We start from the raw sequence: 25,303 nt of genomic DNA on the forward strand, positions 1-25,303 counted from the left end.
TTTTTTTACACACCTTTGGAGTAAAAAAATAAATATGTTGGTGTTTCCTTACAGTGAATAAAATAAAATGAAAATGTTATATAAAAGTTAACTTTTCTTTTTTATAATTGATTTACGAAAATAACTAACCTTTTTTTTTTTTTTTTTTTTTTTTTTTTTACATATTTAGAAAAATAAAAATTACAAACACGGACAGCAAAAACTTCCAAAAAACTGTACGGAAAACAATTCTCAATGGTTTTATTAAGTGATGATAAAAAAAGACTAAAATATGTTCTTTAAAATGTCAAGAAAATCCAGCAAATAGATATAACAGACGGCAGAGAGAAACGAATATGTGGATAATTTAGTTTGTCTCGCGACTGTCAGCGCTTTCATTGTTGTTAAAAAAGTCACGTGAATGTTGTAAATAAATGCTGGACCCATAAGCCCCAAAACAAATCACACTAAGAAATATTCGGCATGAAGAGTTATGGTGTGCATGTGTTAAATACTGTCTATGGTTAAATGCATCACCTCACCTTTGCTAGCTCACGTCTGACTCCCACGTCATGAATGTGTGCGCGGCACGTCACCGAGCAAGAGCTAAAGAGAGGAACAGCGCGCCCCCGAGCGTACGCAAAGTCCGTGTGCTCTCCACAGTTGTCATTTCGAACACGTTACGGAAACTACAGATGCTGTGCAATGCACTGTTTTTCACCGAAGACGATGGAAAAATCGTGAACGCAATTCCATCCGTGCACGAGCAAATTAACACGAAGAACTTTCGCTTGGCTTTGAAGGAAAAGCGAGCTCATGGGTTCCGGTGACGAACTGCTTTTTCGCTGTCAGGAAACTCGCTGCGCTAAAGATTCATTCTGGCATCTGCTGTTTATCATCATCAACATCATGAGAATGCTTGGACTAATGTCGCCTAAAGGTCCCATCCCCTGCTTATTATCACCAAATTTGCTTGCACGGCCATCTGGGAGCGCATTTTCGCACTTTCTCTTGAGTTTTCACTGAGTTTAACCGTCATCAGCGGAAAGGGGAATTTGTTCTCGAAGTTCAAGTAGCCGCTGACTGTAACGCGCACGCTCTTTTGTCCAGATCTTCGACAGAGCGATTCCTGTGCAGTTATCCTCACGCGTTTTTCGCTTTTACTTCGGTAAAGTGGATACACGAAGGCTGATTACACAGTTCCATGCCTTCATTCATAATAATTTGTCTCATAATAATGCGGAGATTGTCCAAGCATCGAGCTGAGGGCTCCTTTTCTTCTTTATTTGGCTTTACAAAGTTGTTACGCACAGAATCCATTAACGCGTACGGACTGTTACCGATTCGCCTTTCAATAGAAAAGTGAAAACTGTACGTTCGTGCATTGAGCTGGCCATCACATCCACATCGACGGAGGGGGAAAATACGCAAACCTTAGCAGGAAAAGAAGCCATCAAAATTACGGAAATCCTTTTTTTCCCTCCAGTCGGCTATTACAAATGCATTCTGTGTGAGCAACTCGCTTATATTTGCACGATTTGGGTTAACGTTACTTTAATAAATTTTTATCCCTTGGACGTTAAGTTTATTATTCAGATTTATTATGAACTCCATGCATTAGTTATTATGTCTACACAAAGCTATACCGATGTGTCGCGTGACGAAACGTCAATATTTCCTTCCTAGTCACTAGGTCGCTACATTCTCTCAGCATAAACTGGAAATTACGTATTTTTTGTGTGTTTAAGAGGTATTTTCTCTTTACTGGTCTGAGGAATACGTTTGATGGATGTTGTGGGAGACCCTCAGGGGTCCGCGCGCCTGAATGCGCGTTAGCAATGGCAGCGGCCTGGATATATGTGGACAGGAATAGTGTATTAACTGTACCTGTAACGGTTGTCTTCACGATATACATCGACTTTCCGAAAACAGGACAGAAAGTGACTCTGTGAAGAGCCCTCCATCACCTGCGTGCAGTTCGGGTAAGTATTTTAATTTGGGGTTCAGTATGTAATAACATAAACATGCTTGAATGTTTGCAAAGTGTGTTAAGCTTAGAAACAGTTTTTGATATCGTGTTTTGGGCGTATGACAGTCTTGACCAAAGAAACTAACATCCCCTCTTGTCATTCATAATGTGTTCACCAAATCTGCACACAAATAGCTGGTGTCTGTATGGCAGATGTGTGACTAACAGCAGGTGTAAACTGCATAGCAGTTTAGATGATTCACTACAACTGAAAATCATAGAACAACATCCATTATTTGCCATGGACCTAAATGAAGGTCTTCATGCTCATATGTCAAGTCAAGACAAGTCACCTTTATTTCTACTGTGCTTTATACAGGACAAATTGTTTCAAAGGAGCTTCACAGTAATGAACAGGAAGATAGCAGAATCAGTTATGGAAACTTGTCTATGGAGATCATTCAGATTTTGCTGTAAAGCAGCCCTTTAAGACAGTAGTTTCATTATTTAGCTTATTTACAGTGAGGAAAGAAAAAAAAGCATTTAAAAAAAGTTATAAATTGATTTGCATTTTAATGAAGGAAATAGGTATTTGATCCCCTATCAGTCAGCAAGATTGGTGTCTTTTATACAGGTAATGAGCTGAAATAAGGAGTACGCTTTTAAACTCCTAATCTCAGTTTTTTAACTGTAAAGACACCTGTCCACAGAAGCAATCAATCAATCAGACTCCAAACTCTCCACCATGGCCAAGTCCAAGGATGTCAGGGACAAGATTGTAGACATCCACAAGGCTGGAATGGGCTTCGAGACCATCGCCAATCAGCTTGGTGAAAACATGATAACAGTTGGTGTGATTATTCGCAAATGGAAGAAACATAAAATAACTGTCAGTCACCCTCGGTCTGGGGCTCCATGCAAGATCTCACCTTGTGGCGTTTCAGTGAACATGAGAACGGTGCGGAATCAGCCCTGAACTACATGGGAGGATCTTGTCAATGATCTCAAGGCATCTGGGACCACAGTCACCAAGCAAACCATTGGAAACCCACTACGCCGTGAAGGACTAAAATCCTGCAGCGCCCGCAAGGTCCCCCTGATCAAGAAAACACATGTACAGCCCCGTTCTGAAGTTTGCCATTGAACATCTGAATGATTCAGAGGGGAACTGGGTGAAAGTGTTGTGGTCAGATGAGACCAAAATCAACTCAACTCGCCGTGTTTGGAGGAGGAGGAATGCTGCCTATGACCCCAAGAGCACCATCCCCACCGTCAAACATGGAGGTGGAAACATTGTATTTTGGGGCTGTTTTTCTGCAAAGGGGAAAGGACAACTGCACCATATTAAAGGGATGAAGGACGGGGCCATGTACCATCAAATCTTGGGTGAGAACGTCCTACCCTCAGCCAGGGCATTGAAAATGGGTCGTGGATGGCTATTCCAGCATGACAATGACCCAAAACACACGGCCAAGGCAATGAAGGAGTGGCTCGAGAAGAAGGTCCTGGAGTGGCCTAGCAGTCTCCAGACCTAAATCCCATAGAAAATCTGTGGAGGGAGCTGCAAAGAGGAGTGGGACAAAATCCCTCCTGAAATGAGTGCAAACCTGGCGGCCAACTACAAGAAATGTCTGACCTCTGAGATTGCCAACAAGGATTTTACCACCAAGTACTAAGTCAAGTTTTGCAAAGGGGTCGGATACCTATTTCACTCATTAAAATGTAAATCAACTTATACATTTTTCTTTTCAAATTTGTTTTTATGGATTTTTTTTGTTGTTGTTCTCTCACTGTTCAAATAAACCTACCACTAAAATTATAGTGGTTCAGTGTTGGTTCAGTTCAGTAACAATGTCAAATTAATCTATATCGAAACAAGTAGCTACAATTCATCTAAAAGTGGTTCTACAAAAGCCAGCAATATTGTTTTTCAGCTTGAGTTTTTATGATGATTCAGTTCAGTTGGATAACAGTGTCAATGCTGCAAGATGTGATTTCAGCTATAAATCACGTGTGTGTGTCTGTACAACATATTTATATTGTATTATACATTAACATTCAAAAGTTTATTGTCAGTAAGATTTTTAGTGTTTTTAAAAAAAGTCTCAAGTGCTCACCAAGTCTGCATTTATTTGATCAAAAATACAGTAAAAGCAGTAATATTATTAAATATTATTGCATTTTTAAATGCAGCTGTTTTTATATGAACATATTTTTAAATATAGTTTATTCCTGTGATGGCAAAGCTCAGTTTTTTTTAGCAGCCATTAATCCAGTTATCAATGTAACATGGTCCTTCTTATGTCAGATTCTTTCATTTATAACATTATAGATCTCTTTACAGTCACTCCTGATCAATTTTGATGTAATTCATTTCAGTATTCATTTCTTTAAAATTAATACAATTTTACTGACTCCAAATGTCTTAATGGTGTGTATATTAGTATTATCATGGCCAGTCTACTTTCTAGATACTAGTGTCTGCCATGGAAAAAAGCAATATCGATTAACCACTAGTGATTCACATAACTGAAATATTTCCAATGCCAAGTGCCCCTGGAAGCTGGTAATCACTGTTATAGATGAATAGACCATATTTGCCCACACATCTGTTAACATTTCTACAGGAACACTGGTCTACATTTTATGATTTCCCAACCTTAGAGAACACTTCAGAATTAGAATTGATGATTGAAAACAATCAATATGACTATCAAGTCAAGTCAATTTAGGAAGTGCCTCATGACGAAAGGACTCGGAGACCAAAGTAGCTTTGTTTAGAGTAGATACAAGAAGTGGTATGGTACAGAACTGAGAGTCAGTCTATTTTCTGTGCTGAGAAAATCCTTTACAGCTCTTAAGTGTCAATATGTTTTGTCACAACTTTGACTTGAAAACACTGCATGGACCGATGGTGTAAGATCTGTTTATGTATGATGTAACAAGAGCTTTTTGCCTTCTCATGACCTAGTGATAAAACATCCTTTTTCCACCATCTAGAAAAATTTGTCATGTCTATCCCAAAGGAGACAAGAACTGTTTTAGTCCGGTCTCTCTAGAGCGTTGGGAATCCTAGGAGGGTTTGTGCCATAAGCCTCTGAATCTCTTGTACGGTGCGCCCCTACATGAGCAAAAGCCAACAGCCTTTGCTCCAGAGCCACGGCTGGGAAAACCAGCCACAGACTAAACAGCTGAAAATCAGGCGAGAGGTGATTGGGGGCAGGAACGGTCAGGGAAATTTTTTGCGATTCTGGCAAGTACTGAAAAGGGATACAAGCAAAACAAAGCAGGTCCAGCTGACAGGGCCCATGGACTGCCTTCTTCCCTCTCCAGATTCCACACATACTTACCACAAGGTAATTAAGAACAGGAGAAACCGAAAATGAGACCATGAAGGGGCCAGAGACTCAGTAAAGACTGGATGAGAAGGAGACCGTTTTACTAACCTTTGTACAGGAGCTCTAAATCATTTTTTTTTATGGTTTAATATTTTTTTGACCCCCTGCACCAACACCACAACTGTCATATCCAACTTTTATAATACTAACTTAAACACTGCATCAAACTGGCAAACTAGCAAACAATACTGGCAATGTGCTCTGTCAGTTTCTGTGAATGCATCCAAGTTGTGAAAAATCACAATACAACAAAAACGATGAGCAAACACAGCAGTGTTTCCACCAGATAGCTGCATCTGAAATCACATGCTCTTTTGATTAGGTACTTGACTAGGTGACCAATTAGTATGTGTTAGTTGCATCACTTCAGCGTCTTTCACAAATCCTCTCAAGTGGCCCTGTTGAATAGTAAAGTGTCTATCACATGCACAGGCAATGTTTGATAACACTCTTATGAGTACTGTGAATTCAGACATACTTATTCCCGACCCGTACCTCTCATGAAGTTTTTCGCCAACTATGTAGTAGGGGGGTATGCAATTTCGGGCACAGCCTATGTATTCAAGAGAACAAAATAGTCTCTCCAGGAGAAACTGGTAAAAAATATTAATCGAAATTGAAGTTGGAGCCTCTTTGGAAACCACTGCACAGCTTATGGAATAAGCGAGTTTATGCTTTTTTTGTGATTATTTCCAAAATGTACTTTTCCCAGTATTTTATATTTGCTGTCGCAAAATTTTCTTTAACGTACATAGATAAAAAACCAGAAAAGTGTCTTTTCTGCGTATTCAGCCTTTGCAACATTTCCTCATTACAATGTGTTGTAATTTAAAAAATATGCTATAGATAAGAAACAGTTGATAGTCTCAATGTATTGTGTGTGTGTGTGTGTGTGTATATATAATTGTACATAAAAAAATAATACATTTGTTTTGATAATATAATGAAATTATAATAAATTGAAAGCAAGTAAGGGTTAAAATTATTGCACCTTGGAGTTTAGAGAGAATTGAAAGTGGTTTGATAGGACAGACATAAGGAGATTCTAAAGTCAGGTAGGTCACTGAGATGGTGTTTTACAAACTAAGATTTCCCGTGGTGTAGCAACACCCAAGCATGAATCCATTCTGACCTTGCATAAAGGAAAAGCATGCCCTCTCTCACCAAACCCTCTGTGGAGCATTCTGGTGAGGGTCTGTTTAACTTCGACTTGGATTTATGTATAGCGAGACGTCAGATGGGTCCGTACTCGCTCGCTGCTCATTGAGTGTGTTCATACAGTCAGTCAGGCCACCTGGGTGCCACTCAGGATATTTGGCTGAATGAGTGAAAATTAATGATGTCTGACCTCTAATTTCCCATGGTTCAGTTGAAGCTGAATGGCTGGAGGTGCTGAAACAAACGCACACACGCTCCTTACCTCATCTGTTTGGTTAATCATTTCAGCACTGACTGTAAGCTTGGAAGGATGAGCAACTCTCAGCAATGTCTAGTTAGTCCTCTCGCCTCCGGTCTGATGTAATTAGATCAAAAGGTCTGGTGAAGCCCGGCAGTGAAGCACAGGAAGGTAATGCCATTAGGAATGATGCAGATCGATTTGGAGCTCTGCTTTTAAAGGTCAGGATATGCTGATGGAAGCAATCTAATGAGTCTGTGCTGAATTTGTAGAGCGGCCATTGGTCGGTTTGCCCCTCAACAGCTCACCTGGTCTAGGAAGTTAAACTTATTTAAAAAGAATGTTAAGTTTTAAATTGGTAAAGGAATTTATATCACATCTTTACATGTCTTTCATGTTGTGTTTCAGTAAAAGTAACTAAGGCTTATTCATACATATTTCATGATTTGTTGTCAATTTAATCTTTATTTGATTTTGATTCTGATTAATTTGAGTACATTTTATTTATAATGTCCATTTTACTAAAATTTGAGAGAAATTCTCAGCTAATGCTTTAAATTATGTAGGGAGATGTTTTCAACATATTCAATTAGTCTTTTTGAAATATTCATAAACTTATTGACTCATAACAAGGATTTTATGGAATAATTTAGGCTACACTGGTCGCCCTTTGTTTTTGATTCATTAAGGAGAACTGTTCATTAGAGTCATTGGTTTGGGATTCTCTCTACACTGGTCGTGCTATACAGTATATTTGTTTTTGCATCCAACCTGCAAGGAGAACTCAATGAAAAGTCATTTCTTAACATTGTTTTATGATGCATGGCCTTTTGCATCACTATAAAAATAGACCGCAAACTCACATTCACAGATGGAATAAATTATTTATTTGTTGGACTGGTGGCACTAACTGTTCAGCAGGATGGAATGACAGTGCTGTACAAATACATTTTCATGCAGCCCCTGAACATAGACATGGATCAAAAGATTCAGCTTTGGATTCCAGGAATCAATATCAGGTTCATTTGAATTAAGATCTGTATTTTGAACCCAGTTTTGAATTAAAATAGATTTTGTTCATCAAATACATTAGAATATGCTATAATTCATCAAATGTACTAGCCAAACACTGAAATATACTGAAACATGTTTATTAAGACAGTCATAGCTGAAAATCACACTGCTTGGTAAATGAATGCCGACACTATACATTCCATCCAGAGTTTAGCTGTTGTTAAATAGTTTTCTCCAAAGAAGTGGCTTACATATTATGTGAAAATCATTGACACATTTGGGGAATTTGTCCCCCCCTTTCCAGTAAGAACAGATAACGTCTTTTAAGCACACCACAAGGTTACTAAGTAATTTTTTTATTATTTCTATAAAATAGCTAAGTACAGTGATCATGGCCAGTGATATTATTATGGACTATATGATCTGTCATGTATTTGAGCCTTGAAAAATCGGTCAAAATTTCAGAACATTCGATGTAAATTCCAGCCAGTTTCGCAGTCGTGGCCTAATGGTTAGACATTCAGACCCGCAATCCAAAAGTTGTGAGTTCGAGTCTCGGGCCAGCTCTCTCCAGACTTAGGTGTCCTTGAGCAAGGCACTGAACCCCCAACTGCTCCCTGGGCGCCGCATCATAAATGTCTGCCCACTGCTCTGGGTGTGTGTTCACAGTGTGTGTGTGCACTTTGGATGGGTTAAATGCAGAGCACGAATTCTGAGTATGGCTCACCATACTTGGCTGTATGTCACCTTCATTCACATTCTTTTTATAATGTGAGCCGCCTGTATTCATGGACAAAAGAAGTACGAAAAATTACAGTCATAGTGTTTATTTATTAGAGCATTGTTGAGAGGGGCCGTTATGGCTGGAATGAAGCTTGGAGCTGAAAATCTGGCATGTTTTAAATGGTAAATATTTTCCTCTGCTTTTTACCCTTGGCTTGAAGGTTTGTGCCAGGTTCCCCAGTGCCAGCAGGGATCAGGTTACAGTCCTTCAGGTTTCACATGCGTGCACAGACGGCACACATTCTCTCCATCCTGTCACACACGCAGAACATTCCATATTTAGCTTATTGCCTGTGATATAGGTGGAGTTTTTGAGCATCTAGCATCAGTAAATTTTAACATGTCAACTGAACACTGAGGTGGTAAACAGTTTGCTATTAAAATATGCTCACAAACGAAAGCCCCTTGAAAGATGATGATATAATATATAAGTATCTGTCTTGTTGTTGACTGCTGTTGGCTTTGGAATCATCAATCAATGTTTGTTGGCTTAGCTGATGACAATATGACATAATGATGTGTCCACTCTGATTTTTAGGCCATTGATGGGTGACACTAGAGGACAGTGTGTGTGAGGACCTTCAACCCTGAACTCCGATCAAGAGCACACACACATTCATATCGCCAACATGAGTAAGTCCTCATTTCCCCCCACCCCCATATATCAAGTGTCTTCAACGTGTTAACAATTGTGGTTTGATCTCAAACATTTTTATGAAAAAAGTAAACTATACAATATTAGGATGATTTCAACCAAAGCTTCATAAAAATGTACACTGCCATTCAAAAACTGCTTACAAGCTGGAAGCAACTTTAAGGCCTGGAATGAAAAGGATGTTTTGAGTTGTTTGTTTCTTAAGAGCGAAAGAGTGAAACCTGGAGACAGACAGTGGTTTATGTTCTCACTGGTCACATGAAGGCACAGATATTCAACATTTGAGTGCTTGAGTCTGTTGCTTGGGTTGATCTGCCATGTTCCCAGTATTGGTGGGTAGACGAGGCTTCTCTGTTTCTCTCCCTGTCTGGAGATGTGTGAAGTCCGTCCAAACAACACACTGCGAATATTTTCCCTCCGTAAGTGAGCTTAGCCAAGACACATCCCGTCCTTACATCAAACATGAGAACAGAGTTCTCGAAAAACACGGTCATCTCACTCTCACAGCTCTCACTGCGTTGACGCAGGTCTAGTCGTCTGGCTGTGAGTGTGTTTATTCATGAAGGAGAGCAGAACATCCTCTCAGTTCCTCTGCACCTGTGCTGTAACTGTATAGCAAGTTCATAGTTTCTGCAACTTAAGCTCTGTTTAGTTTAAAGTAAAGTAATAAGCCACTCAAGGACATTCATTATAATAATTACCCACAATTAAGGCTTGGCAGGAGAGAGGGTGCACAAATAATGTCAGAATGAATACATTGAAAAAAGTATCTACTGAATTAAGAAATATATTTATAATCAAATTAATAATTTGAAGCCAAACAGAGTAGTTCATTAGCCTTTTTCTGACCAAAAGCTGCCAGCTATAACTTTTACAGGAAGAGAGTCTTTGACCGACATATAAATGACCAATGATAGATTGTTTCATTTAATTTGAAATACATTTTACAGCAAAAATAAATTTTAGTAATGGAACAGTAGTCTCCTCAAAAAAGTTAGAAAAATTTGTGGAAAATGAATATTGACAAAGTAAAAAATACTGATTATATGAAAGGATGCACAATATATCCATATCATATAGGTTATCGTCCAATATTATGGATTTTTTTGTAATCTGTATTGACTAATATTGGACATTCCAAAATAAATATCTATTGTTCGTACTGTACAATATAATATTATGATGTCTAAATTAGCCAAAATAGTTTTGAATGTTAATATTGGGCATTTTTAGCTCTGCGGCCATAACATCCCTGTCTTTCTCCTCAGATGAGAGACAGGCTCTCCATTCAATTATGAAGGATCTGGTGGCCCTGCAGATGACCAGGCGCCAGCCGGCATCAACTTATGACACAGCAAAACCTAAACCAGTCAGCACTGCCAGCTCTTCCAAAAGAATGGTAATAGACTTACTTACAGGAGAACATACCTTGTGACTCCTGTATGACCCTGTCGAGGCCTAACCACGGTTTCTTTTTCTTCAGGAGGATGTCAGGATTAAGTTTGAGTTCTGTGGTGAACGAAGGTGAGTTGGAGTTGCTTTGTACTGGAATGTGAGTGTCTGTGTGTCTGAATGTGTGCGTTAAAACAATGTTCAAATAGTAATGCAAACACACATACAACAACATGTACACCAGACATTTTGAGTGTGTGGCATTTTCAGACAGATGCACAGGCGTCCTGTCTCTCGGCGCTCAGACTTGTATCACAGTGGAAAGGGAAAGGACTGTGGTTAGTCTGTGGATGCCAGCACAGACCACAGCTATGCTAGGTGTGCTTGCAGGAATGTGTGCACTCTGCAGATCCAACTGTGTGTCTGACTTGACTTGACTGGCTCCGATTACACATCTAAAGAAATCTCAGCTTCCTGTTTAATGTCCCCCCCTCTGTGTGCGTGGCGTGTGTGTATGTTTGTATATGTTTGTGTAGGATTCTGATGTTTGGGCGGCCTGTGCAGTTTGAGGAAGTCCAGCAGAAAGTCAAAACATTCTTCGGTCAGCAGTTAGACCTGCATTATATGAATAATGAGGTATTGATTCACATTCAAATGCACTCACTGACACTCACTTATGTCTGATCGCTGCAATCTTAACAGAAATACTCAAGACTTTAGTATCCACTATTTTAGTACTATTATGCTGAATTACTCATTTTATAAACTTCAAAGTCCACACAAAGGTTAACAATGATGCATAAATTATAAGCTTAATTTAATTTTTTTGGTAATACTTTATTTTAGAGTCCTGTTCCACATGTACATACAATGTACTTTACTTATTATAGTATTTACTATAATTGTGTAATAACTAGGTATTAACCCTGAACCTACCACTAAATCGAACCGTAACCAATGTAGTTGCCTTTTATTGCCCATTACTTTCTTAGGTAAGTACACTGTAAGTACAGGTAAGTGCACATACTGTAAAATAAAGTGCAACCCATTTTGTTATTGTAAAATATGTAATAATTACACAAATATATTAGCAACCTTTAAGTAATAATACTGATGTACACAAAACTTGCTTCACTGTAAGATGGGAAAATAACAAGCTAAATTTAACTTAAAATTTTTCGGTTTTGTAATTAATTGTACTTTAATAAATGAAATAAAATGAGCACAATAAAATAACAACATAAATTAGCAACCATTTAGTAATAATACTGATGTACACAAAAAACTTACCTCACTTTCAGATGGACATCACTGAATGCAGTTCAGTAAGGGGCCGTTCACACAGAATCTGTCTTTGCATTTAAAAACGTGAGACACTGCTCTCCGGAATGTTTTTTTTATAAACCGATCAAAACGCAACAGTCTTGAGATGTGCTTTTGAGTGATATCACCGTGATATCACAAGATGTATTCAGTGACAGAGACATTTCTCTCCAGACTCTTTTTTAAAGAAACGGGTTGTGTTCATTTTAAAAATTATTTAATTCAGGGTATCCAGACACAGCAACTCCTCCTCCATGTTGCCGTCAAATAAAACAGCTGCCATGTCAACTTGCTTTTGTAAACAAAAGCTTGCAACGCTTGCCCTGCCTCTGCTGTCTTCTGATTGGTTCACTCTTTTGAAACTGACATTGATGAGCGGCACTGTGTGTAAAAGTTTACATTCTTTTAACTTGACAGGCGTTCATGTTCAAGATGCTGCGAAAACACAAGACATGAGTGCAACGTTCATGCATGTCCGTATAGTGCTTGTACATAGAAAAACTATGGAAAAGAAGAACGTGTTAACTAAGTGCGTCAGATGTTGATTCAGTAACTCATTTAGTGTTATTCATTGAATGATTCATCAGACTCATTCAAACCAGCAACTCCTGAGTTTGTAAGTCTCTTGAATGATTCATTAAAACAACCTGCGTATACAAATCTGTTGCTGTGAATCAGACTACACTGCAATGGTTGAGCAATGAACACAGATGATAACACAGATCGCTTGTTGTATTCCTCATTTGTAAGTTGCTTTGAATAAACCATTTTTTTTTTTTTTACAAATTGACAAAAGATAGGTTTATTTCTTTGTTTAACTAAGGGCTAAAAATACTGAGTGACAGCTCTTCTTAATGCGTTTGTGTTTGTGCACACAGCTGTCCATCCCTCTGCGCAATCAGGACGACTTGGATAAAGCCATTGATCTGTTGGACCGCAGCTCAAACATGAAGAGCATCAAGATCATGCTGCTGACACAGGAACAAAGCAATGTGAGACTTACAATTAATATTTTAGGTCACTGAGAACCAGTTCAGTTTAGAAAGTAGTCTAAGAATCTGTCTTTTTTTTTTAATGTGTAGTGCAAATTCTAATAAATCTGTTCACTAGAAAGAGGTTTGAATGCTGAAAGAGCAGAGATGTGTTGAGTCATTATAATGTGTTGTTTCTACACATAAAATGATGCTTTTGTACGTGTGTGTGTTTGTGTATGCAGGCCTCTTCTCCGTCTCATCACACAGTGTGTAAGCAGGTTCGCATCAAAACCTCACAGTCCACCGGTGATGTCAGTACTGCCTACCAATCCTCCGAATCGAGAGGACGCCACCACTCCACCAGTGAGTTCATACACACACACACGCATGCACACACTGCAGCGCTTAATCAAAAACCCCTCTGTATTTCTTATCAATCTTCTTGTCCTGGTCTTTTTCTCTCTCATACTCTTTCATTTTCTCTCCCTCTCCCTCTGTTGTTTCTCCTGACTTCCTCTGTGAACAGTGGGTCCTCTTCCTTTTCCTGTCCACCATCACTGGCTGCTGCACAATGGCTTGCTGGCTCCCAGCCAATCAGATTGCGAGACACTATTAGCATGGTGGGCCAATGGCCTGTAGTAGAGATAGTGTGTATTTTAGGGGGAAGGGAGATTGCTACAGCTTTAAAGGCATCTGGAGAAAAGTGTGAGCTCTTTGAGCTCTGTAACTGAATTTTTTTTTTTTTTTGTGATTTATTTTGTTTCAGTCTCATGATTCATCTTTTAGTTCTGCTTTTAGATTATGCTCTTGTCATAGTGTAACAGTGCAGGGGTGGGACTTTTTCTTCATTTGTATTGTGAATGCAGTATTTTTCTTTGAGCTCGACATACTCTAAATAAATGCAGATGGAATCGTGAAATGTGGTCATAAAAATGTGTATAAAATCATAAATCCTGAAAAATCCAGAAACCCTCGTATTGTAAAAAATATTAATAAATGACTTTATTGTTAGTGTTTTTAATTAAATCGATTAACCATGCTTTTCTATTATTAAAATTAAATTAAACCGATTAAACAGAATCCAGAAAATTTCAAACAGAAAACACTGAATTTGGCTGGATAAATAAATCTTATATTTTTAAATAAATATAAATATATGTATTATAGAAATATATATTTATTATTAAATCATAAGTTATTTAATTTCATTATTTTAATTAATAAGTTTTTTGATTAGTACAATTGTAATCATTAAAACACAATCAAGAAAAATTTGAATGGAATAGGGGTGTCCCCGACTAAGAACATTCAACAGTCACAATTACATTAACAAACAAGGAAAACGTGTAATGGATGCCTTGCAGATATAAATGGGGTAAATAATGTTTTATGTTTTGATTAAAATATAGTGAACATTAAACATCAGCAAAACCCTAAGACTTCACAACATTTTTCAGTAGTGCTGTCATTATAACGTTATGTATATGACAGTAGTTATTAATGTTCTGTATTTCTGATTTAATATAGAATAAGCTTCGTTATTTATAAAAATAATGTTAATATTGCAACTTATACTAGATTGGTAGTCGAATCAGACTCCTTCTATCAAAGCATCAAATCTTCAACTATTCGCGGTCACCCCTAGAATGGAATAAACACAAGGTGTGAAAAGATTAAAAAATTTTGGAAAAAAATACATCCGATTTCATAGTTCGCTAAATCTACTGTCTGATTACATCATGCAAACCTGTATAAGCATGTAAATCTAACAGAAAGGCCATATTTGAAAAAGAGTTATTCAGATGTTTTATTTGACAGAAGCATTAATGACTATTAGCAGTGCAATTGATTAAATATGTGCAAATTTGTACCTTTTATATTTTTTTAAATATAAATATCATATATAAGTACTCACTGTACTGATTGAAAGAAATCAAAAATACAAATAGACAAAATGGTGAAGTACAAGATGTGAATATGTGAACAAATTTTTGCATGTTTATACTCTCAATCTCATACCAAAGTGATGTAAATAACTGACAGAGATCTAGTGGTAGACAGATATGTGTTTTTTGACAGCCGATGCTGATATCTTGGAAAGCAGGGGGGCTGACAGCCGATGTAAAACTGATATAATTTTTTTTATTTATTATTATTAATATTTAAGAAATTTGAAATCATTTGACAATGAATTAAAATGTAATGTGCAAAATAAACATATACTTTAGATGACAAAGTATTTTACACAAATAAATATTTAAGAAAAATATAATTAAAAAGGAAGTAAACACTGTAACCAACAGGGCACTCAGTGTTCTTGGAAGTTTGTCTGCACTGGGAATCATATTTTTCAAATAAAGCCAGGGTAACACACATTTTACATACAGCACACATATGTTTTCACACAGCTGCTCTCAGCGCTGTCAAAATAAATGTCCTGCCTCGAACACGGCGGCCAAGAATTTATCGGCCGATGCCGATATTCAAAAAATTGCAAGTATCGGCCAATATATCGTCTCTGGCGATATATCATTCTACCACTACATGTTTGCCACCATAACCGTATTTCTAGAAAAAAAAAAGATTCTTGCAGATGTTGAAAATTATTAGTTGTAACATTAATGTCCATTGTCTTGTCCTTCCATAGGCTCTCAGAACACTGGCCGAAGTTCTCCACCCCCCGGTTACGTTCCAGAGTGCCAACAGCGAATCGCACGTCAGGGGTCGTATACCAGCATCAATAGCGAGGGGGAGTTCATACCTGAAACCAGTGAACAGTGTGTGAGTTTAAAATCACAGACTTTAACAGATTTTTAACAGATAGCAGATTTTTTTATGTATTCATTGTATTGTAAATCAGAATTAAATTGATATATCAGTTGATATTTATATACAATACTGAGATTTTTTTTTTTAAACGAAGTCTGAAAGGCTGAGTTTATTTGACCGAAATACAGTAAAACAATAATATTTGGAAACATAATAATAGTGGAAAGTAACATCTTTATACTTTATATATATATATATATATATTTTTTTTTTATGCAATTTATTCCTGTGCTGCCAACACTGAATTTTCTGCATCCATTACTTCAGTCTTCAGTGTCACATGATCTTTCTGAAATCATTCTCATTTAAATGTTGAAAACAGTTTTTGTGGAAACAGAAACTTTTAAATAACAGCAATTGTTTGAAATATAATGTATTAACTGGTACTTTTGTTCAATTTAATGCATCCATGCTGAATAAAAGTATTAATTTTCAAAACAATCTTTCTCACCCCAAACTTTTGAACAGTAGTGTACTTATAATTTATTTTTCTATTCTATTCTATTCTATTCTATTCTATTCTATTCTATTCTATTCTATTGTGCTCTTTTCTGTTCTGTTCTGTTCTGTTCTGTTCTATGTACATGCAATATGCTGTGTCAGTGCTTATAAGTGTTATTTATAATGCTCCAAAGCAGAAGTGAATGATCAAAATAATAGCAATTTGTAATTTGGCAACATGCTGCTATCATTTGAGGTTCCTGTATTTCCTTCAATTCATATATACATTGCTAACTTGGATATTCTCGCAGCCAGTGTGTAAAAAGAGCCACATGTTTAGAATAGACTTCAAGTACAGAATAGGTGTCAGGGTTATCTCAGAATGGTGAGATGTTCCCATAGAAATGCCACATGTTCTGTGAGAGAATTCAAGTATTTGCCACATTATATACCACTGCTAAAATGAAATACAGTCACCTAATCACCTGCAGTGCCGCCTGAATCCATTAAACTCATAATTCACCTGTATGTAAAGGTGCTGGATCCTTGGAGCAGTGCAGAAAACTCAGTGTCCGGCAGCTGTCAGTCACTTGACAGCAACTCTGACAGGTGAGGAGACAGATACTGTATGAAATGTATTTGAATGATACTGTAATTGTAAGCACCTTTCACTGTGTTATTTTGCATTTATTGGTGTCTCTTGTTTCGTAGTCCCTCACTCAGGAAACCTCGTACACACAGGGTTAAGAGTTACCCTGACAACAGACAGGACTGTGCAGGTGCACCTCAACAAACATTGCTAAAGTTTTCAAATCTGCTTTTTCATTGAGCCCAATATCCATCCCCTCTGTGTGCTCCCCTCTTTTAGACCGGGAAAACCATGTATATGATAAGATTGTAGGGAAGGGAGGGACATACCCTCGCAGGTATCACGTATCGCTGCATCATAAAGACCACAGTGAAGGTACGAAGCTCTCAAAACTTAGTATACTCACACACACTCCAGTCCATCCACTGTCAGGATTTATAGAAATAATGCTGCTCCTCAGGTCGACGGACCTTTCCACGGATCCGTCGTGCCCAGGGAAACTTATTCACGTTGGTGCCATCCCGGCGCTCACTGAACGGCAGTGAGGAGAGTTTGGGGAGCTGGCAGCTGGTTGATACTCAAACCAGACTCCGCCCACAGGAGCGCACGGTCCCACATAAGTGTGAGTGTGAGATAGATCCTGATGATGTATTTAAATGTTTGTATTTGTGTGAAATAGTTGGTCCGTTTGATTCAGATAGCCAATCATTGTTGTATCTTGATGTATGCAGCCCCTACAGCTCCAGTGACGTGGCGTAGGGGGAAGCTGCTGGGCCAGGGTGCGTTCGGAAGCGTTTATCTGTGCTATGATGTGGACACCGGCAGGGAACTTGCAGCAAAACAGGTTCATTTTGACCCTTCCAGTCCAGAGACCAGCAAGGTAAAGTTTTTGATTTGTTTTGTTATCTTTTGTTGCCTTTTTTTCTTGCACTTTTCTTTCTAGTTCTTTTTCTCTTTGTGTTTGCCAGCATGTTTTTTTTTTCTTCCATCTGAAACTTTTCCCCAACTCTTTAAATTCCTTCCTGTCTGCCATTGCAAAAACATGCGCAGTCACTTCCTGTATCTGTGTGTGATTGTGTGGGTCAGCCAGAGGGGGGTTTTGAGGCGAGGGCAGATGTGGTAGTCTAACAACGCATTTCTCATTGATCATGCCCTCACTTGACACGAACACACACATATGCTTACACACTAAAAGCAAAAGGCCTCTTAACCACACAGAGGAATGTTTGGCATTAGTGTGTTGTGGTTTTTCTTCTCACTCATACCCCCCTCTGGTCACAGCCAGCTGGCTCAGCTGTGGTCGTGTCATGACTCTTGCCCCTCTTTCTGCAGGAGGTGAGTGCTTTAGAGTGTGAGATACAGCTGTTGAAGAACCTGCATCACGAACGAATCGTTCAGTACTACGGTTGCCTTAAAGACCATAATGAGAAGACCCTCACCATTTTCATGGAGTATATGCCCGGAGTGAGTTTGCCAGAGCACTGGCTCATGTAGTGTTAGGAATAATAACCAAAAATGAAAATTCTGTCATGATTTACTAATCCTCATGTTGTTTCAAACCTGTATACTGTAAAATAAATTTAATGCACAAAAATAATCTCACATTGATTTTTTTTTCACAGTGACCACTGGCTGTTAAGACATTTTTGTCAAAAAAAAAACAAAAGCCAACCATAACATACAAAAGTTGTGCACATGACTTGCCCACTGTATTTTGAATATATACACTACTGTTAAATAGTTTGAGGTCTGTAAGTTAGTTTTAAATTTTTTCTCATGTTTTTGAAAAAAGTCTCGAATGCATTTATTGAATTTTAATTTTAAATTTGAATTTGTTCCTATTTACTTTTTTTGTGGAATAAGCTTTTCTTTAATGGATGATTAAATTATAGTTATATAATTATTATAATTATAATTATAAATAATTAATATTATAATTAATTATAATTATAGTCTTTATTAAAAATAATCTTTGAATGAGACTTTTGTAGACTCCTCTGTAACTCTTGAATCAAATATCAAATATGATTACAGTTCATATCAATACAAATTATTGTTTTATGTAAAAGATCTATGGAAACTACTTTAGTGTTCCAGTGAAAAAATAAAAAAAGAAAGGGTTGAAATGACATGAGGGAGAGGAAATGATGCTTTCTTACAAATATATATTTTTTTATTATAGGGGTTGTAATGTGTCGTCACACACCTGTTTTTTAGCAATACTGTGGTTGTGCTGTAGAGTTCAGTGTGACACTGGTGCTGTGCTCTTTGACCCTCAGGGTTCAGTCAAAGACCAGCTGAAGGCTTATGGGGCTTTGACGGAGAATGTGACACGCAAGTACACCAGACAAATTTTGGAGGGCATGTCCTACTTACACAGCAACATGATCGTCCACAGAGACATCAAAGGTACCGTCTGGCATTAGACCTCACATAGTCAAACACTATCTCTTGTGGCTATTTGAGGACAGCTTTCTTATGTTCTAATAGTTTTGGAGCACCTATTATAGCTTGTAAATCTTTTTGTAGTCATATAACAAGAAGAAAATTGGATCAAAGATCTTTCAGTCCGTTGCATGCTAACTGCTCTCCCTGGTCACTTCCTCCGGTGCGTTCAGGTGCCAACATCCTGCGAGATTCAGCCGGCAATGTGAAGCTGGGAGATTTTGGCGCCAGTAAGCGGCTTCAGACCATCTGCATGTCCAGCACTGGGGTGCGCTCTGTTACTGGAACGCCGTACTGGATGAGCCCAGAGGTCATCAGTGGAGAGGGGTACGGCCGGAAGGCAGATGTCTGGTGAGAGCATTTTTTGGGTTTATAAATAAAAAACAAAGAAGTGTAAGTGGTAACTATATTTCACGATATAGTTATTTTAACGTGTGTGTGTGTGTGTGTGTGTGTGTATATATATATATATGTAGTAGTTATTCTAAAAACCTGCAAACGGGTTTTATATAATAAGTAAACTCAAATACTTAATACAAATATCAATACAAACCTTGATGTTGTCGGATTGATACCAGCCTGGTTTTTTTTTTATACTCCGTACATTGCTCCCTCTTCATCAAAGAGAATAAATGTCTGCAGAGATGGGCAGTATTTTAATTAAATGTATTTAAAATAAGTGTTTAACTACTTTTGAGCATTTTGTCATTTGTATTTTGCTGGATTAAAAAAAAACAAATGTAATTTGTAGTTAACTACTTTGAGAGACAGTAGTTGGTATCTGAAATACTAAAAACACTCAATCAAGGAGGTAATTGTATTCTCAGTTAATACAATATCTTTCTTCACCTGTGTTAATAGGGTTAATAGGGATAGTTGACCCAAAACTGAACATTCTATCATTAATTACTCACCTTAATGTCGTTCCACTCCTGTAAATGCTTTAAAAACCTTTATAACATTTTACTGTAAACAGGGTTCATCTTTGGAACACAAATGAAAATATTTTTTTATGAAATCCCAGGGCCCAATATCCCAATATTTTTTTCTGTCCCCCCATAAGGTTCAAAGTCCAGAGGGTAGGAAAGACATCAAGTACTCCATGTTACTCCAGTGGTTATAATAATAATGAATTATGCATAAATACATGCAAGTAACCCTAAACCAAACCCTAATCCTAACCCTAACCATATAGTAAGTACATGTAGTTAATTAATATTACTCACTACTTAAGTGTATAATTACAGTGTAACAAAGACATCTTAAAATAAAGTGTAACGATAGAAGCTGTTTGATTATGAAACTGGCTGATTATGTACTAAAATATATACTATCAGATATTGTTTAATGAATGTCATTACAGGATAGAAGAAAAAGCTGTGCTGCTCTAGAACTTTGCTTGCTTGCTGACAAGTGATGTTAGCTTTCTAGCTAAATTTAGCTACTTGACAGCTGCACCGTTGTTGCGACAACATCGTGTTAACAACCCTTTAGAAAACTGAATAATTTGTGGATCCTCCTGATCTTTTTATTTGTCTTTCACCAAGTGTCTCAGTCTCATTCGTTCTGCATGTAAATTAACCACACCCAGTTATTAACATGTCACCATATACATGGAATAAAAATAAAAAAAAATCTGTTATAGTTGACATTTTATACTGCGGTAACAATATATACCATCATACCGCCCAGCCCTACACACATTTTTATGGGGTGAAATTCTAAGACATTGAGAGAAGGTGATTCTGGCTTTTTTTGCCACAGAAAATAAATGCTTTGGAACAGGATTTTCCATCTTCATCTTCACCGTGGGAACCTTAAATACCTTTAAAACATTACAAATATTTTCAAAATCTCATCTTACTACAGTGAAGAAAGCAGCTAGGATTTGTGGAAGTGAATGATAGATGGTATGATGCTCTTGTTATCGGTGTTGCAGACTCTAAAAAAAAAAACATCCTCTAAATTTGAAGAACCTATTTAAAAAATAAATAAAATGAAATACCAACAAATGCATGGGAGAAAAAGAACAGGGTTATGTTTATATCCTTTAGAAGTGCAGCTTCTTAATCAGTGGGACTGGCTTAGTTGCTTCTCTGGGATTTTCGACAAACTGATTGTCAGGTCAGGAGAGCATTATGGTTGGCTGAAAGTCAGCTCATTATGAGTGAGTCGGAGAATGTGTTGTTCTCTGGGTCACCCAGATAGTCTGTTAGTGTTTTTTTTGAATCAGGATTTTCATCTTATTTTGCAATTACTGTCAGGGATCTGGGAAGGGGGACCCAATTACAGTGAGAGATAACAAGGTTTTATTGACAAGACAGACTGATACAAGAGGTAGTGAAGTGCACAATAGATACCACAACCGGGACACAATAAACCGGAACAGCTAGGGAAGGCCACTGGGAAGGCTTCAGGAAACAACTGGCAGAACACTTGGGCAACAGAGGGGGCAGCAAGACCAGACTGATAGAGAAGGCCACACAGAGCAGAGCTCAGAAACTTGTTGACCACTGACTTTGGAGACAGACCAGATGCCAGGCCGGTAGAACCAGGGCAGGACTTATGGGGACAGGTCAGGGACTCAAAACACAAGACTAGACAGGACAAAGCTCCACAAAAACATAAAACTCAAGACAAGGAAAAACCAATATAAAAAGGTTAAGTAACAAAGAAAGAAATGACAAATTTAACCAACTCAGAAAAATCAAACAAAACCAAGTCTCAAGGATAGAAAAAATAAAATTACAAATAAAAGCAAAAGGCAAGAACAAACAAATTACTAAAACAAGGAGCAAGACAAGACCATGGAATTACAAGGACTAGAAAAAAAAGGGCACAAGACCAACCAGACACAGACATAAATTCAACCACATCCAGAGACAGAGGGGGTGAGAATGACCACGGACCAGCAAACACAAAAGGGAAAAAGGTCCACTATAAATAGGGAGGAAAATACATGAGGAACAGGTGAGCACAATTAGACCAACTAGGCTAACAAGAGGGTGGGGTAAAGAGGAACAAGGAGGAGGGGCTAAGGAAGCACATGGACAAGGAAAACAAGGCCATGTGCTGAAACAAGACAGACACAAGAAAGAAAAAACACAAGACAAGACAAACAGTGTCAGTGCAAAACCCTGGCACTTACTTACTTGTAGCAAAATTACAAAACATTAAGATTATTATAACAATTTAAACAAAAATCAATCAAAAGGTAATACATTTCAGATGTATACTCTGAAACACCTGGAATCTATAACCTTACTGAAAAATATACAAGCTGTTAAATAAACAAAATCATGTAACCTAACATGTCCTTTTTCCTTAATTGTGTTGTGTGAACAGGAGTCTAGGCTGCACTGTGGTGGAGATGTTGACAGAAAAGCCCCCGTGGGCTGAATTCGAGGCCATGGCAGCCATATTTAAGATCGCCACTCAGCCCACCAACCCCCAGCTGCCCTCTCACATCTCCGAGCACACGCGGGACTTCCTCCGCTGCATCTTCGTGGAGGCCAAGCACCGGCCGAGTGCAGAGGAGTTGCTCAGACATCCCTTCTCCCAGATCTTGTGCTGAGGAGACCCACTGTCCATCTAGCTGCTTCCACAGATTAAAACCCCTCAGTTCCTTATTCAAAGAGTGATAAGCTCAGTTTCAAAGGCAATCTGCGTTTCCAGAGCATGTGACCTGCCAGCACCCAATCCTCTGTTGCCTGGATTAGGTCACAGAACTGGTTTATTCACTAATGGTTTGTAATATGATGTCTTCGGGACAGCAGTGGGCGCTGCGGGACTTGAGGATGTCATAAGAGGAGGTTAGGGCCACTGAACTGCTTCAAACCGGACTTTTTCTTGCAACAACTGCCAAATGTGCCTTCTAAAGCCAGCAGGGGTCAATAAGTTTCACCAAGAAAATCTAGTAATGTTTCATACAGTCCACAGCAGAGTTATGAAGTCAGTGTTTTTATGTACTATTTCCCTTTCCACACAGATTCTCGTGTGCACCCGTTGTCTCTATGACTTCAGGCATTAAGTGTTAAAGGAAATATCATAAGTGCGTCTCAGTTTGTTTCTGCCTCAGATGAATGAGGGTCTTGCGCACGTCAGCTTTGAATGGTTTGCATTCATGATTAATCTTATATATTGATTAATCTTCATAGAATTGCACTTCAGTAAGAACTGTTTTGGTCTGTTACAGAAAGCAGTTTATATTCGTTTTTTTGACTGAGGTATGATGCCGAGAATCAGGATGTGAGGTTATAGTGTTAAAGTCAGAATGTTCTTTGGTTAAAGTGTAATGTGTTGTTTTGTACCGCAGTAGTGCCTTATAATGTCCTGCAGAGAGCAGCAGTGCAGTACTTAAGATGCAGCTAATCTCACTAATGCTATTCCCATAATGATGAGATGTTAAATTGGGAATCTCGTAAGTTTTATCGGTTATTTTGGGTGTGGCGAGACATTGAGAGCACAATAGGATTTATAATTGTTTTCGTTCCAGCCCAGCCAAAGAAAATGTATTAAGCAAGTGTTGTGCCTTAAGTTTAGTATGGCAGTATATTGGACTTATTTGGATCAGATGCACTTTTGAATATGAATGTTGAATATACCAAATTGTTAATTTTTTTTTTACACAGAATGTGAAGCCTTTTTCACTTTTATTTATATCCCAATGTTCAGCCATTTTTATATACGAGTATATATGTGTATGTATAAATCTATTTTTATATAGTGACTCTGAACCGAGTTGTGCTTTTAGGAACAGAAGATGAGTTAGAAACAAGAATTGTAACAGCAGCTGGTTTTGCAGAGACTACAACATGATTTTACATGTTTATTACTGGCTGGAAATTGAGCTCTGGAGATTTATGCCATGCCTGATCTGTGCAAGTCATGCTTGTTTAGTGTTTATTGTGCGTCTGTGTCTGTCTGTTTTTCTGTGTGTTTTTACACCCGAGGATGTCGTGGAGAATCTCATGCAGACAGGATTTTGATGCAGGTTGTCACAGGAAGTGAGCAGTGCCTTGAATCATTCTCAGAAATGCATGAACACAGATGATTCACATTAGCAGCCACTTAGGAAGGACTTACATAGATATTTGCCTTTACGTATTCAGGGGTGCTGTGTTTGAAAGAAAATTAAGAAAAAGTGTAAAAGTAAGATTTAGTTTTTATGTTAAGGAAAAAAACATGGTTTGAGGGTTGATGTGCACTGCCATAGATAGGTTAGGGTCAGAAAGATTTTTGTGAAAGAAAGTGTGTTTATTCAGTAAGCAGCTCAACTGCTTTCATCACTGATAAGAATAATGGGAAATGTTTCTTGAGCAAAGCATTATATTAGAGTGATTTCTGAAGAATCTCTGAAGAATCCATCTTTTCCATTATAGTGATAAATAACATTTTAAAGCATTAAAAAAAAGTTTATTTTAAATGGAAATCTTTTTTTTATAGTATTACTGTTCTTAGTCTATTTTTATTTTTTTATCCAGTGCGCACACACACACACACACACACAAAAGTCTTACTAACCTCTAACGTCTGAATGGTAGGGTATTTCAGAACTTATTCGAAATGCAGGAAGTTGTATTATACACATGCAGACTTGCCATGTTTATGAGGAACTGAGAAAAGTGTGTGAAAAGGCACTACGCTTTCTTTGGAAATGTGTCATAGGGTATTTTGCTCAAGTGAAAGGGTAGGTGGATGCCGGGGCGAATTTCCACTCAGCTTGACGACTTTGTTTAGCTCAGGGTTTGAATGACAGGTGTCCATCATACGGACACACCAACACTGACCAAAGGACCAGTTGTCCTCTTCTTATATTGTTTCGAAAGCATTTTGGCCTCCTCAAAACAGTTGAATGGCTCAAATATGATTTCAAATAGCTGCTAGTTTTTTGTTTAGGCAGCTAAGAATCTGTATTGTACCAAAGACTGAGAAATGTCTCAGAGAAATGTCACAGTAAGTCTTGTTGAGAACCCTGGGATAAGCAAAAGAATACAAGCCAATAGGATAGATACACAGTATATGATTTATGTATCTTGACGTGGGACTTGCAGTGCAAAGTCCAGTGTATCAAATATTTTCAAATAAAAAAAATATACACAAAACCTTGTATTTAA

The 25,303-nt window shown here is 37.8% G+C and overlaps 1 protein-coding gene across 1 annotated transcript; it reads left to right on the forward strand.

The window, feature by feature from the left end:
• The first annotated feature begins 460 nt into the window (after positions 1 to 460).
• Positions 461 to 25,303, forward strand: map3k3 (mitogen-activated protein kinase kinase kinase 3). Its single transcript, XM_026206865.1, has 17 exons — positions 461 to 1,961; positions 9,078 to 9,172; positions 10,463 to 10,593; positions 10,678 to 10,718; positions 11,123 to 11,222; positions 12,788 to 12,901; positions 13,126 to 13,246; positions 15,531 to 15,664; positions 16,689 to 16,762; positions 16,865 to 16,932; positions 17,022 to 17,117; positions 17,203 to 17,364; positions 17,474 to 17,622; positions 18,075 to 18,206; positions 19,022 to 19,151; positions 19,361 to 19,538; positions 22,533 to 25,303. The coding sequence occupies exons 2-17, from the start codon at positions 9,169 to 9,171 to the stop codon at positions 22,759 to 22,761; spliced, it is 1,863 nt and encodes a 620-aa protein (XP_026062650.1). The 5' UTR covers positions 461 to 1,961; positions 9,078 to 9,168; the 3' UTR covers positions 22,762 to 25,303.

Source organism: Carassius auratus, chromosome 3 (assembly GCF_003368295.1).
Source record: "Carassius auratus strain Wakin chromosome 3, ASM336829v1, whole genome shotgun sequence".
Classification (NCBI taxonomy): Eukaryota; Metazoa; Chordata; class Actinopteri; order Cypriniformes; family Cyprinidae; genus Carassius; species Carassius auratus.